General features: G+C 39.3%; 1 protein-coding gene across 1 annotated transcript in view; it reads right to left on the reverse strand.

Moving 5' to 3' along the window:
• The window catches only part of LOC134320089 (MAM domain-containing glycosylphosphatidylinositol anchor protein 2-like), a 312,736-nt gene extending 297,251 nt beyond the window's left edge, over nucleotides 1-15,485 (reverse strand). Inside the window, exon 1 of the mRNA XM_063001391.1 lies at nucleotides 14,981-15,485. Within this exon, the coding sequence (XP_062857461.1) occupies nucleotides 14,981-15,053 (73 nt within the window). The 5' untranslated portion in view covers nucleotides 15,054-15,485. The remainder of the gene's footprint in view (nucleotides 1-14,980) is intronic.

Below are 15,485 nucleotides of genomic sequence, written 5' to 3' on the forward strand. Positions count from 1 at the left end.
AGAGCACTTTACAGTAGACAAACATTTGTCCTGTGTGTGTGTGTGTGTGTGTGTAGGGGGATGTTATTAAAGCAAAAGCACTCCTGATTTCTTTGTATAAAGATGAAACTAAAACAGTTTATCTGCTCTCAAGCTGCAAAGAGTCTCCCGGTAAGAGGAAAAAAGTGATTTCTTTTTCAGACTACTCAATAAAGGTGAGAAGAAGAAAAAATTCACTTCTCTCTTCGAGGTTGAGGTTCTACATCAATGCACATATCTGCATAATCGAGTTTTTTAAAGGTTGGGCACAAGATTTGAACTTGGAGACTGCTCTGGTAGAAATGTTATGTTCAGAAATCTTTTTCAACTTGGTTCTTGCAGACACTGTGCAGACGGTTACAAAGAGCAAGCATAGCAACTGCATACAAAACATAATAAATGTAGCTGTTTTGAATAGCCAATAGGGCTGGCTCGATACCACTTTTTCATGTCCGATAGCGATACTGCAAATTGAGTATCTGCTGATACCAATACAGATCCGATCCGTCTGTGGCTAAACGGGAAACGGTGTAGTTTGTTTTATTTCATAACACATTAATCGTTGAGGATGTGAGAGATCTCCAAGCCGGGACAAGATTTATAAAGCAATTTTTATTGTGTTTAAACAGTGTGTTTAGATGTGGCAGTAGTAGATGATTTCTATTGTGTTTAAACAGAGTTTTAGGTGTGGCAGTAGTAGATGATTTTACTGTGTTTAAACAGTGTTTTTAGGTGTGGCAGTAGTAAATGATTTTTATTGTGTTTAAACAGAGTTTTTAGATGTGGCAGTAGTAGATGATTTTTATTGTGTTTAAACAGAGTTTTTAGATCTGGCAGTAGTAGATGATTTTTTAAAATGCTGAAAGTGTAATTAGATTAGTGTGTTTTAATTTTTTAATGGCTGTTGCGGATGAGTTGTAGATCAGTTGGCACATGTTAATGATGTCATCAAGATGCACCTTGTTACTGCAGTTGCCAGGTGAGCTGGCAATAAACGGCACTCTGTTGGAATGTATCTTCGTGTGTTATTTGCTTTACACACAAACAATGGCCTTATTTACATTAAGTGTTATTTACATTAAGCAACAGTATCGGATCGGATTACAAGTTTTTTTCCTGCTGATATCCAATCCTGTGATTTGGGCCAATACCGATACAGAGTATCGGATAGGTGCCAGACCTAGTAGCCAATAAAACTTTATAAAACGGATAGTTCCGGTCCTAAAATCTGATTGGCTGAGCCGCGTAAAATCCCCAATAAACGCACACCTATGACCACCTCACATCATTCCATATTAATATGCCACTGAAAAAAAAAAGTGAATGTTATGTTCGCCCTCATGTTGCCTAGCAACACTGGTAACTAACTACCTGGGGTCACGGAAGAATGCTTTTTGTACGTGTTTTTGTAAATAAAAACATTTATAAATTGAACATTGTTGTATTTTATTATATTTTATGTTGACCGCCGTTTTATAAAAGCAAGAAGCCACTCGAGCTTATTGCTTTATTTAAATGTTTAGGTGTGTGATGCCCTGCAGCAGACTGGACCCCAGTTTGCATTTACACTTTCCCCAATTGTTTAGGTAGGCATGGGACCCACTGTAATCCTAATTAGAACGAAAGCATTATTGAAAATAAGAGACTCAATATAAAAAATAACAACTTCATCTATTAACTTCAAACATTGGTTTTCACTAACCACTTCATCCCAGTCATGATCTTGGTGGGCCCAGTGCCACCCAGAGACACTTAATGGGCACAAAATTGGAGCAGATGTTTTACAGATGTTTGAGAGGTGGGAGGAAATTAGTACCCAAAACGCAGATGAATCCTTCGTAAAGGAACATAAAACTCTCCTTACAGACAGTATCCAGAGCAAAAATCAAAATAGAGTTAAATAAACTATAGGGCCAAAAATACACACTGGACATTCCATTTCAAGAACAAACTCTATTAAAACAGAGTGACCTCTATGTGACCTTTTCAGCCATAACAACAGCCACTCTTCTGAGAAGGCTTCTCACAAGACTTTGAAGTATGTCTGTGGGAATTGTGCCCATTCAATCAAAAGAGGATTTGTATGACTGGGCACTGACGTTGGTCAAGAAAGCCTCAATAGATGTTCCAGTTCATTCCAGACCAATTCAGTGTGTTTAGAGGTCAGGGTTCTGTGCAGGTCACTGGAGTTTCTTTAAACTGAGGTTTTCTTCATGTATTTATAGAGCTTGATTTGTGCACAGGGGCACAGTCATGCTGGAACAGTAAACAGGATTGGCACCTTGTCCAAGGTATTTCCGAAATGAAAATGAAATTAACTGAAATTTGCCTGTGGATGAATTACACATGTTACTATCCCAAGTATGGCAGACGGCATGTGAGACCCGGTACACTGCAGATAAATGAGTTTCAGGGAAATGAAAGCTTGAAATGTCACTGACAAACTAATATTCTAACATATGTACAAGAGTTTCTGAATTTCAAAACATGAACTTAATTGATGCCTGGATGTACTGACATTTACTTGTGCAAAAACATGAATCTTTTTAAAGATTATAAATTGGCTGTGTGATGCCATGAGGAGTCAGAACAGCTTTATTGTACATTGGTATAATGTCAACCTTTATACAAAGTATAACGTTGTAGTTAAATTACCACCACATTTGTCTAAAGGTGTATGGTAATATATTTTTCTTTCCATGTTCAAACTTGTTAGACATTTGAGTCAGTGCACAAGGTCAGACAGTAATTACTTTGCTAAGTCATGAAACCAAAATTTGAACCTTTAGACCGTCCAAATAAAAGCTTTAAGCCCAAATTACTGAGCCACCACTGCTCCTAAAAAAACGTCAATAAACCATTCTTATACTTTTATACACGCCACAGAACGTGACAGGATGTTAAGTGTTGTTGTACTTGTTTAGTCAGCTTTTGCCACTGACCTTTTTATGTGCTTGTGTGCAAAATAGGAAATGGTGTGTAGTTGCAAATATGACCATTTAGGACATGCAGTATGATTTACTACAGATGATGGTAATAGTTAACCTTTCTGGACATGCTGTCAGCATTACCAGCATTGCATATGTTTTTACACACATATGTCACTATATTGCCAAACTTTGTGAGGTCCTTGTATTGAAGGATTGTATTCAGGTTGTTCTGCACTATTGTTAGTTACTTACTTAATTAACAGTAGTGGGTAGGCTGGTAAATGGCTTTTTGTTGTGTTTCAGGTCAATGCTGATGAATTTGACAGCTAACAGCATACATGAAGTAACATAAATCTCAGAGACAAGATACTGATAGTTGTTGATCTCAGTCAAACACTTCAGTAAATCATCACTGACATTCCTAAACCTACTGGGTTTTCAAGCTGTGAACTTGCAAAATACATTTCAGGAGTGTCTAAAGACACCTTATGGTCAATTATGCATACTTTATTAAGATTGTTTTAGCCAAATAATAAATGTGACTCTGCTAGAACACAAAAATATATATATAAATAAATGTACACACTTGAATAGTGCACCGGTAAAAACACACTAAAACCAGAGCTGACATCTTAAACTTGCGAGTTCGAATCTCAGCTCTGTTTAGAGAAAGTCATTAAAACCCTGGCATTCTCTCCCTTGGATGAACCTATTATTGTCCGAGTAGGCGCTCAGCCTGCCGCTATTACGACCTCTGCTGGCTAAACAATAGTGCCTGTACAGAGACGAGGGATAATGGAGATCGGTGCGTGACTCTCCACGCACTATACTGAGGACCATATAAACTCGCCTCATGCAGGTGAAAAGTGTCGGAGTGGTCGTAACGGGGCAGGGGCGGAGGTCTGGAGCATTAGTGTAACTAAAACGCGATCAGGTAATTGGATATGACAAGACTGGGAAGAAACTTGCATAAAAATAAAAAAAAATAATAAAAAAAATTAAAGCTGTATGTAACATATTTTATACCATACATATAATTAGTACAAAACTATCCAAAGGTTGGTGATAAAGGTTCTAGTGCTTCAGTACGAAATATTCAAACATGCAAAACAGTTTTCTCTGCTCATTTATTCTCATTACTGTAGGAAATGTGAAGGTCTTCCTCCAAGAGAATTAATCAAGCGCTCTGGAAGGGGCTCGGAAAAACAACAAAGGCTGCGTTGGTTTCACTAGTCTTACGCATTAGCATAGCTTAGAAGTCAAGCATCTAAAGCTGCTCATGAAAAGATAGCTGAGAAGTTGCTTTGATTCAAGCAGTAGACAGAAAGAAGCAGGGAGAAGAACTTGTAGTGCGTTTTTATGCTCTGCTAATAAGAACAGGAAGATCCTGTTATCCAGTAATTACATTATGCAAAACACCTATAAAGCACCGGTGATCAGCTGTGACATTTTCATCGTCTAATAACTTTCTGGAAAACAGTATAAATCATGATCATGATATAAAGAGACAATTGTAAGTTACACTGGCATGTGAAAAAAACCTCACTCAAAAGTATGTGAACACCCCTTTTAATCATTAACTTCAGGTGTTTCAGTCCCAGTCAGTGCTAACAGCTGGATAAAATCAACTGTAAATAAAATGATACACTGCTGTTCTGTCTTTATAGCAGCCATTTGAAGAAGGTCTTTTTTATTTCTTTCCAGCAGAAGTTAGTCTCTTTATAAAAAGCAAGATTTAATGTGTAACGAAACATGGCATGGCCTGCACAAAGCCCTGACCTCAACCCCGGTGAGCACCTTTATAATATTCTGAATAGTCAATTGTATGCCAGACCGTCTCCCATATTAGGACCTGATCTCACAAATGCTCTTTTGACTTATAGGGCACAGTGTTACACAGACACACTTCAACACATTGTGTTAACCTTTTTTAAGTAGAGTTGAGGCTCTTATATTAACAAAAACGTCCCATTTTAATAGCCAGCAAGCCCATGGACTGGTGTACGCATACTGTTTGCTAAAAATGTCTGACTGGAAGACCAAAAATCTTGAAAAGTGTCCAGAAATATCTACATTTAGCCAGTGAAGGCTTACAGGTAAAATTTCTCCTACATTTTCGAGCAGGGAGAGATGAGCGAGTTAAGGGGTCTTATCCACTCATACCATCACAACACACATTAACACACCACCACCACGTCATTGTCACTGCAGTGCTGAGAATGATCTACCACCCAAATAATACCTGCTCTGTGGTGGTCCTGTGGTGGTCCTGACCATTGAAGAACAGGGTGAAAGCAGGCTAAAAAGGTATGCAGAGAAACAGATGGACTACAGTCAGTAATTGTAGAACTACAAAGTGCTTCTATATAAGTGGAGCTGATAAAATGGACAGTGAGTGTAGAAACAAGGAGGTGGTCATAATGTTATGCCTGACCAGTGTATGTATGTGTATGTGCAAGTGTGTGTGTGTGTGTGTGTGTGTGTGTGTATGTGTATGTAAGTTTGTTTTTGTATTAGTGTGTATCTGTATCGTCCCTCGGATGTTTATTAGCGTGAGATTTCACTAAGCTTGTGTTCATGAATAACAGTTCAGGCTGCCTGTTGAAAGCGAACAAAGCCAAAATAAACAAGTTTTTGGATGCAGGATGCCCCTGATAATTACAGCAAAATTTTAACAAAATCAACACATGTATCCAAACAGATGGTGCACCGCTGTCCACTACCAAAGCCAAACTCCAGGAAAGTCCAGGGAGGTCTGTATAATAAAGCTGATCACAGATTTAGGACTACTTGATGGACAAGGTTAAGCAGGAGTCTCCAGACACTGTGACGTTCGCGGATGACGTTGTGCTTTGTAGCGAGAGCAGGGAGCAGGCTGAAGAGGGCCTGGAGATGAAGGTATGCGTTGGAGAGAATAGGAATGAAAGTTAGTAGGAGGAAAATGGAGTTCATGTGCTGGAATAAGAGGGAGGGTGGTGGAAAGGTGCAGTTGCAAGGAGTTGAGGCGGCAAAGGTGGACAAGTTCAAATACTTGGGGTCGAGTGTACAAAGTAATGAAGAGGGAGGTAGAGAGGTGAAGAAGAGAGTGTAGGCAGGGTGAAGTGGGTGGTGTAGAGGTGATTTGTGATAGAAAGGGATCTGCCAGAGCTGGAGATGGCAAGGATTTTCATTGGAAGTGACAAAGATGGACAAGATTAGGAACAAGATTAGTTTTAGACAGACAGTGCAGGTAGGATGTTTTGGAGACGAAGTTGAGGTTGAGCATGTGCAGAGAAAGATAGGAGTTATACTGGGAGAAAAATGCTTAGGATGAAGCTGCCAGGCAGAAGGAGTGGACGGTCAAAAAAGAAGGTTTATGGATGCGGTCAGGAAAGACAGGGTGAGATGGAGACAAAGGATCTGTTGTGGGGACTCCTAATGGGAGCAGCCAAAAAAGAAGACTTCAAGTCACTTCTAAGCACAAATAACTGTTTCTAAGAACAAAGTACATGGAACAGTGGCTTTTCCTTTCAATCCTAGTAATAGATCAGACACATTATGGAAAGTTGTTGTTTAATTTACCAAAAACAAGTGTGGGATGAATTTAAAATTACTGAAACACAAATGACACTGTCCACAGTCAAGCATGCGTTACATTGGCATATACTTAAAGGCTACTGTAAAACAGAAACCCCCTCTAAAGTTGTTTTAAGGTTAACTCCAGGTTAAAATGATGTCCTAACTACTGTAAACAAAGCAATTTTAGAAGAAGAATCAGACTATGGACAGGGAGGAAGACTACAAGGAGGTGGCCAGTGTAACCAGCCACATTGACCGTGTCTTATTAGTCTTAGCTTGATGACTGTAAAACCTACACTACAGCTGAAGTCAAACATGTGCATCAGTTTTAGGGACTTGTACTATTTTTGCCAAATGTGTGTGACTGGATAATTAAAAATCACCTTTGTCCAACTTTTCATTTTAACATCATCTGTTGTTAAAGTACTGTACCAAAAGTATTCGAACACCCCTTATTGCTAACAAGTGTATAAAATTATATAAAATACATGATATGCTTCTTTGCACACAGGAAACGATATGGGTGGCTCAGTGTGTCTGCGTGGGATTACTCCGGGAGCCCACAGTCCAAAAACATGCAGTCAGGTTAATTGGAGATACTGAATTGCCCTATAGTTGAATGGGTGTGTGTATGTGTGTCCGCCCTGCAATGGACTGGCACCCCATCCAGGGTGTTACTGTGTGCCTTGTGCCCATTGAAGAGCTGGGATAGGCTCCAGCACCCCCCGCAGCCCTGATTGGATAAGCGGTTAAGAAAGTGAGTGAGTGAGTGAGTGAGTTTGACATTAAAACTTGAACTGATGAATCCTGTGTAACTACCTGTCCTGTCATGAATGTAACCAAAGTGTGTAAAACATGACGTTAAAATCCTAATAATAAATAATAAATAAGTTGCCCCAAAGCAAGGTGGCCTGCACACAGAACATTGACCTTAAACCCAATAAACATCTTTAAATTTGAACATTGATTGTGAGCAAGGCCTTCTCATCCAGCATCTGTACCTGATGCATCTCACAATGCTCTTGTGGAAAGCCTCAGAGGAGCAGTGACTGTCCTATTACTGCTTCTGATACGCTTATAAAACGTTCTGACTGATGCATTCTATAATTGCTAGGGATGCAGGGATTAAAGTCTAAGACTTAGGACCAGTCACGGTTGTATGTAGGACTGTTACAGTAACAGCATCAATAATTATTCATTAAAACTTCTCTAACTGTGGAGGTGACAGGTTTTAGTGCTTTCTTTCAGCCTGTCACATATTACACCATTTTAACAGTAATGAAGTGCAGTATAATTCAGAGACTACGGTAGTAAAAAAAAATTTTTTAAACTGATTAACGCTGCAATGCCCACAGCACACACCTGCATGCACTCACACACACTGCAGGTCATTAAATAGTTGGAAATACTGCGGCAGTTAATGTGAAACTGATTTGCCAAGTGAGGCCTGAATACAGTGTATTAAAGTCTGACTGTATATTTTCATTTATGAATGATTTGTTGAATATCTGATAAGTTTGAAGGAAAAATAAAAAATAAAATGCAGTAATGCACAACTAGTGAGACCATAAGAGTTCAAATTATACACCACTGAAAATTATTCATTTATATTACCACCGCTTTATCCTGGTCAGAGTCACAGTGGGTCTGGTCAGAGATGGCACTGACTCAACTCATGACCCTCAAAAAAATTACTCATGAACAACAAGAGTCGCTAGCGTCAGCATGTGTTTACATTAGTTACGTGTGACAATTTTTTATATATATATATATATATCATTATTATTATTATTATAAATATTCTGCTCTCTAATAACACTCCGGCCGTGTTAACCCGCAACACACGCAATGGGTAAATGTTACAGCCAGCTTCCGGCATAGTGATAAAGCGTTGCTTCCTACACCCTACACAGTTTGAAGTTCACTTCATTTGAACATTTTCGTTATCTTTGGATTGGAATCGCACCTAAAATGGTGGAATACCCTACGTAGTGCACTTCACAGGAACAACTGGGGTGAATGGAACGCTCCTACAGAATTGGCGCTAATGGTTGAAAGGCCGCTTTCTAAACCAATCAGACCTTCTGATTAAAATTTTTAGTAAGAAATGCTGTGATTTGCATTAATTCAGTTTGCATCACACAGATGATGTGTCAGTGAAATGCTTGAGTGGCTTTCTAACGAGTTTGTGTTTTACTTCACAACCAGGAAAAGTTTGGAGGTTTTTAATTATAAGCACATTTACAAAATAACAAATTATATTCCTAATGGGACACACAGTTATAAATTTAACAGCATCTGGAAGAACAGTAGCTAAGGTAAACAGTGGTTATGATTTTTTTTGCTGTGTTTAGGATTTTGGCCGCTGTGCCATGATTTATCGCACGCTTTTGTTTTGCAATGAAAACAAAACGTATCAGTTTAAGCTTTTAACTGGTACCTTCATGTTACGGAAATTACATTCATTTGCACAATTACTAGGAAAGTAAAGGTACTAAGTAAAACGAAAAAATACAGTTATTAATCTGTTGTTGTTTTTTTATCTGAACTTACATATTATTTGTTTATTTCTACGCTACATTTCCAATATATGTTTTGTGTATATTATACTGACTTGTGACTTGACTCAGACTCTAGCCTAAAGACTTGACTTGACTTGGACTCTAGTCTAAAGACTCGTGACTTGACTCGGACTCGTATTTTGCGACTTGTGAACATCTCTGGGTCTGGTTTCCACTGAATTACTGGGCTCAGCACAGTAACACACCTCAGACAGGACACCAGTCTGTCAAGGGGTCTCTGCTATTCTCCCACACCCTCAGACATAGCCAATCATGTCTGTATATAGATGCCTGACTGACCAATATGACCACTGGGGATTTAAAGCCTGGATCCAAGAGCTAGTGGGCTAGAGAAATTTACCTTTGCACCACCTGAGCGCCCCATCACCATAATTTAATTATTTTAAAAGTCCTACTTTGACATTTCCATTGGCATAGGTAAATTTAGTTCATCAAAATAAAAAATAGAACTACATAAATAATTTAATATGCACTACTGATAATACTTAAATCAATACCCATGCAGACATTAAACCGAGTCATCTCTTGGTTCAGTAGATTTCTTCTGCTTCTATAAAGCTTGCTCTGAGCTCCCTGTACCGCATTGAACTGACACCATACAATGAGCCGTTCTGTACTCCTACCCTCTGGTGGCATGACCCACCTGACCAAACCCTACATGCATCCCACTTGCTGCCCTGAGCAACAGCAGCCCAGAGAAAATGATGCTGAGATGTTTCCCCTTATGACATTTGCACAATGCACATTATGATTCATGCCCATGCTAAGCCCAGGTTTTCCCTGAAGTACTCACACTGCCACAGTGGCGCTAGTTGCATTATAAGCGAGAGGAGGTAAGCTTGACGAAGCTCTAATGGATCAGAAATGTTTCAATGCTTCATTCTTTTTTGTTTAATGCTTTTAAATTAGCTTTTAACAGGTCAGTCTTACGCCTTGTCTAAATAACCTACAGTTTAAAGTGATTGAGAAGAATGGAAAGTCAATTACAGTCATTCATGATGGGAAATGTAGATTATTCATTTGCTAGTGAAGATAGTTCTATAATGTTATTCAACTTTGTGGCAATTGCTCATTAGTAAATATGAACGTAATGTGTGCAGTGAAGCCAGTCCGAGCTGTTTGGCATAATGAAGTCATTTGCTAGATAAAGAACAGGGAACAGGAACCAATCCTAATCTTAGCATATTGAGCTTTCATGTACTCGCATGTAATGGTCAGTCAACTAATGTTAATGGTATTTTTAGTGTGTCCTTTAGAAAGTCTGCAGATCCCATTGACAGTCTGATGTACTTTAGGAATCTAGGTCTGGCATGAATTAGAACCTGCTGGACCATGTGTCACTGTCTACATTCAAACAAGCTCAACAAAATCATGGGTTTATGCAGCTTTCTGGTCATTTCTTGTAGATTTTACACAAATTTCCCCTAACATTTTCTGTTGGGTAAAGAACTGACCAAAAGCTATAAAACACTCACTCACTTTCTTAACCGCTTATCCAATCAGGGTCACTGGGGGTGCTGGAGCCTATCCCACCTTTTCAATGGGCGCAAGGCACACAGTAACACCCTGGACGCCAGTCCATCGCAGGGCAGACACACATACACACACACATTCACCTATAGGGCAATTCAGTGTCTTCAATTGACCTGAATGTGAGGGTGGGTGCAGTGAAGCCAGTCCCAGTTGTTTGGCATGATGAAGTCTCTTGCTATAATTAAAAAACAGGGAACAGGAAGCAATTCTTAACCGCTTATCTAATCATGGTTTGGGGGGGGGGGGGGGGGGGGCATCAGTCCATCGCAGGGCAGACACACATACACACACACATTCACCTATAGTGTCTCCAATTGACCTGACTGCATGTCTTTGGACTGTGAGAGGAAACTGGAGCTCCCAGAGCAAACCCATGCAGACACGGGGAGAACATGCAAACCACACAGAAAAGACCCGGACCGCCTGCCTGGGGATCGAACCCAGGACCTTCTTGCTGTGAGGTGACAGTGCTACCCACCGAGCAACCATGCTGCCAGCTATGAAACAAATGATATTAAATATTCATTTTTTTATAATTATATGCATTTAATATCCCTGTAAAATAAATATACATTTCTAAACTCTTTTGAAATGCAAGTCATTGACATGTCTGTTTGTGTTTATTATCTGTTACAAGTAAAGACAGTTGCTAAAATGAAATGTACCAGTGTGTTAGAACAATCACACACTCTGAAATTCCCAAATTCACTTAGTGTCGTCAGCAGCTGTTCCCAAACCTGCATTAAACAGCTGTTAACAGCAGATCCCAAAAAGGTAACCTTTACAGGAATAACGGCCACTTTATAAGCTGTGTATTTTATTATAACCGAACTGATGATAACAAACTAAACTGGTGCTACTGAATATATCTAAACACTTCAAAACATAGGTTACACATGGGTTTAGGGGTAAATGACATCAAAAGTTTTGCCAAGGCCACAGTTATACCATATATTATCAATAAATAATAGCTGACAGGCATGTTGGTGAAGCAGCGATCTATCACGTCTGCCCACCACCGCTGAGATCCAGGTTCAAATATCAGCAGTGCTGGTGAGGTACCTACACAGACATGATGTCTGAGCTGGACTGGCACCCTGTCCAGGGTATTTCCGTTTGTTTCCCCAGGCCCACCACAACTGTGTCCAGTATAAAGCAGTTAATAAAAATTAAATGAAAAATAAAAACGTAATTTTCCAGTGACAGTGACATGGGGACAGTGACACGTTGACATGGGGACAGTGGTAGCTTAGTGGGTAGGGCTTTGGGCTATCAACTGGAAGATTCTCTGTTTGAATCCAGGCTCTGCTGTGCAGCCACTGTTGTGCCCTTGAGCAAGGCCCTTAACCCTGTCTGCTCCAAGGGGCGCCGTACAATGTCTGACCCAACATTTTGTTGTATTGTACTCATACACCGATCAGACCCTTGGCCGCCCATGACCCTGTCGCCGGTTTACCACTGTTCCTGCCTTGGACCACTTTTGATATATACTGACCACTGCAGTCTGGGAACACCCCACAAGAGCTGCAGTTTCTGAGATGCTCTGACCCAGTCGTCTAGCCATCACAATTTGGCCCTTGTCAAACTCACTCAAATCCTTACGCTTGCCCATTATTCCTGCTTCTAACACATCAACTTTGAGGATAAAATGTTCACTTGCTGCCTAATATATCCCACCCACTAACAGGTGCTGTGATGAAGAGATAATTAGTGTTATTCACTTCACCTGTCAGTGGTCATAATGTTATGCCTGGTCAGTGTATGTATGTATATGACAAATAAAGCCGTTCTTCTTCTATTAAGCAAGTCCCATTTAACACTTTTTCATAAATAGCTTTTTCATAAATTAACTAAATTACGCAGATCTCATGTGTCATGTGTTACAGCATGTCTACTTATAATTACAAGTATATTGCTCTCAGTGCCAATCAAAGCCTGGATAAAAATAGAAGGGTTGCGTCAGGAGGGGAATTCAGTGTAAAAACTCTGATAAACTGACTATCAATTTCTTAGTAGTGTAACACATCTGATAGTCATGTTACACTACTGCACAGATCAGATATTACTTAAATCAAGATACTTTTCCAAAATATGTGCTACCTCAGTAAAATACCTAATCTATAGGCATGTTATCATATTTCCAAATCAAAATTGAGTGCTTCTATGCTACCAAGCATTTAATCAAATCAGTTGCTGCTGCTCCATGCGTGGTGTACATGACTACAATAACGCTGAAGCTTTCATATGTCCTACGTTAGGGTATGTAGACTAATGATGTGGTATATTGTGTGTATCCTAATATGACTAATGTGTTTTCTACAGATGCGCCAGTACAATGCTACTGAATGTACACATAGCCCAGGTTACACATATTTGAGTGTAATGGGTCTGCCAAATAAACCAGATGACTTAATAATGCACATGAATTATTTCTATAATCGTGGGTTCGACAGGCATTAAAACCACTCAGATGAACAGAATGGGTCGATCCAGAATGCTACAACAGACTGAGTCAAATTAATAGCTGCTGCTTCAAGAGGGGCTTCAAATGTATTTAAAAAATAAATAAATATCGAGCTTGCATGCACTCGTATGTAATGGACAGTCAACTGATGACAGCGGGTATATTTAGTGAATCCTCTAGAAGGTCTGCAGATCCAGTTGACAGTCCTACTTGAACATGTTGCTAGTAATATAATGGTAAAAGAACTATGTTTTTAGTTATTTTTGTCAGATTTCTCAATAATTTGTCTTGTTTTACAATAAATTAGTAAAAAAGCTAAACTTAGGAAGAGGTCTATAAGTCAGAGGTGGAAAGTAACGAGCTGTAATTGAGTAGTTTTTTTGTGTACTTATACTTTTTAAAGTAGATTTTACAACCTGTAATTTTACTTTTACTTAATAAGTATGTTTTGTATTAAGAATTGTAATTTGCTACATTTTAAATAACATCCGTTACTGATTAAAAAAAACAAAAAAAACAATAAAAAACCTCGACATCAAACCTGCGCAAACATGTAGAGGTGTGTTAAATAATACTTGTACCGTTGCAGTCGTAGTTAAAATTGGTAGTATTCGTAGTGCAGTTGCTCAAATTAGCCATAAGACATCGATGCCTGCCATTGCTATGACATTGCTAATGTTAGTTGGCACTATTGACCTGAACCAAGTTAGTTAGCGTCAAGTCCAACAAGCTATAAAATAATGCTAACGTTAAACAGCGATTTATTGAGGATCAACAGAAAATAATGCTATTTTGAATTGATAACAGCAGGTGCAGTCTGTTAGGTGTGTAGAGTGGCTAAATCCACACATTAACCGCTAATATGCACTGCATAGCTGGTGAGCTGTGTGTAGTATCATTGATCTATGAACTTCTGTTGGAAAATGATGTCCCTCCTTCTGTTAAAAAAGTAACTAAGTAACGTTTACTCTACCTAAATTTTAAATGAGTTACTTTTTACTTGAGTAGATTTTTAGACTAGTCATTTTGCTTGTACTTAAGTAAAACATCATCAAAGTAATAGTACTTTTACTTGAGTACAATATTTTAGTACTCTTTCCACCTCTACTATAAGTATATTGTCAAATAGCAACCTGAGGATGGCTCATGCAATGCCTCATGTTATTTTATAATGACAACATTCCCACAAATGTGTGTTTTGAAATGTTATTGGCTAATGCCAACATATAAAGAATATCCTGCTGTAGTTGTAGTTAAAACAACCTCATTATATTGAACATTAAGTATAGCATAGCTTTCGATAGATGTATGAATTTATGAATCACGCTGCTGCCACATGACTGGCTGATGGAATAATTACATCAATGAGCTGATGTAAAATTGTCCTGTTAATGTAGATTATTTCTAGATTTCTTGCATGTTGGATCATTCTACAAGTGCTACAGTATACACAGACTAAATAAATATACATATTTAGCTCTCTGTGAGTTCTGTGTAGTAGTAGCTCTGCTAATGATACTGTATCACCTGGTATGACTGATGCACTGGATATGGACTACATTCTGTAGGTCTCAACTCAACCATCTTTGGAGGATCAATACACATCGTACAGATACATTCATTCTGGTCAGGGTCACGGTGGGTCTGATTCATTGGGTGACAGGCAGGAAACATACCTGACAGGTTGCCAGTCCATCACAGGACACACAACGCAGCTTAGACACACCAAACAAGCCAGTCTAACAGGCAGATCCTATATGTTACCTGACTCATTTAAATGAATCACTGCTTCACAAATGAAGGATTAGGATAAACATTCAGATTTATCATTAAGACACCCGGATCCAAACAAGTCTGCATATTTTGCAGTTCCAGCACAAGGTCACAGTTCTTACCGTAGACTCCTTGGCACGAAATGCCGTCCAGGATGAGCGTGATGAGCCCCAAAACGCTGATAATTCCATCCATCCTTACGTGAATCTCCACATATCTAAATAAACGTGAGAAGTCTTAGATTCCCAGATGTGAGGAGCAAGTTGAGCAGACAGATCACAGGCAAACACACACACACACACACACACACACACACACACACACCGACACACCGAGCTCAGTGGATTGATTTAGACTCGGTATACAGATCAAGCTCCGGTGAAAGCGCCGCCGAGTTTCCTTCCGTTGGATGTGAAATCGAGTCCAAAATCAATAGGTCCGATTCTTCAGATGTGATTTTAATCACTTCCCATTAACGGCGGTTTGTTTAGAGAGGGAATGATAGCACGATAACGCGTGGACAGACGAGAGTAATGACAGCTGTGAGGGTGGAAAGCATCCGATCCACATTAGTGGTGACCCTGGACACGTCGGCGGATCACGCACGGACACACACACGGTATCCAG

Source organism: Trichomycterus rosablanca, chromosome 9, assembly GCF_030014385.1.
Source record: "Trichomycterus rosablanca isolate fTriRos1 chromosome 9, fTriRos1.hap1, whole genome shotgun sequence".
Classification (NCBI taxonomy): Eukaryota; Metazoa; Chordata; class Actinopteri; order Siluriformes; family Trichomycteridae; genus Trichomycterus; species Trichomycterus rosablanca.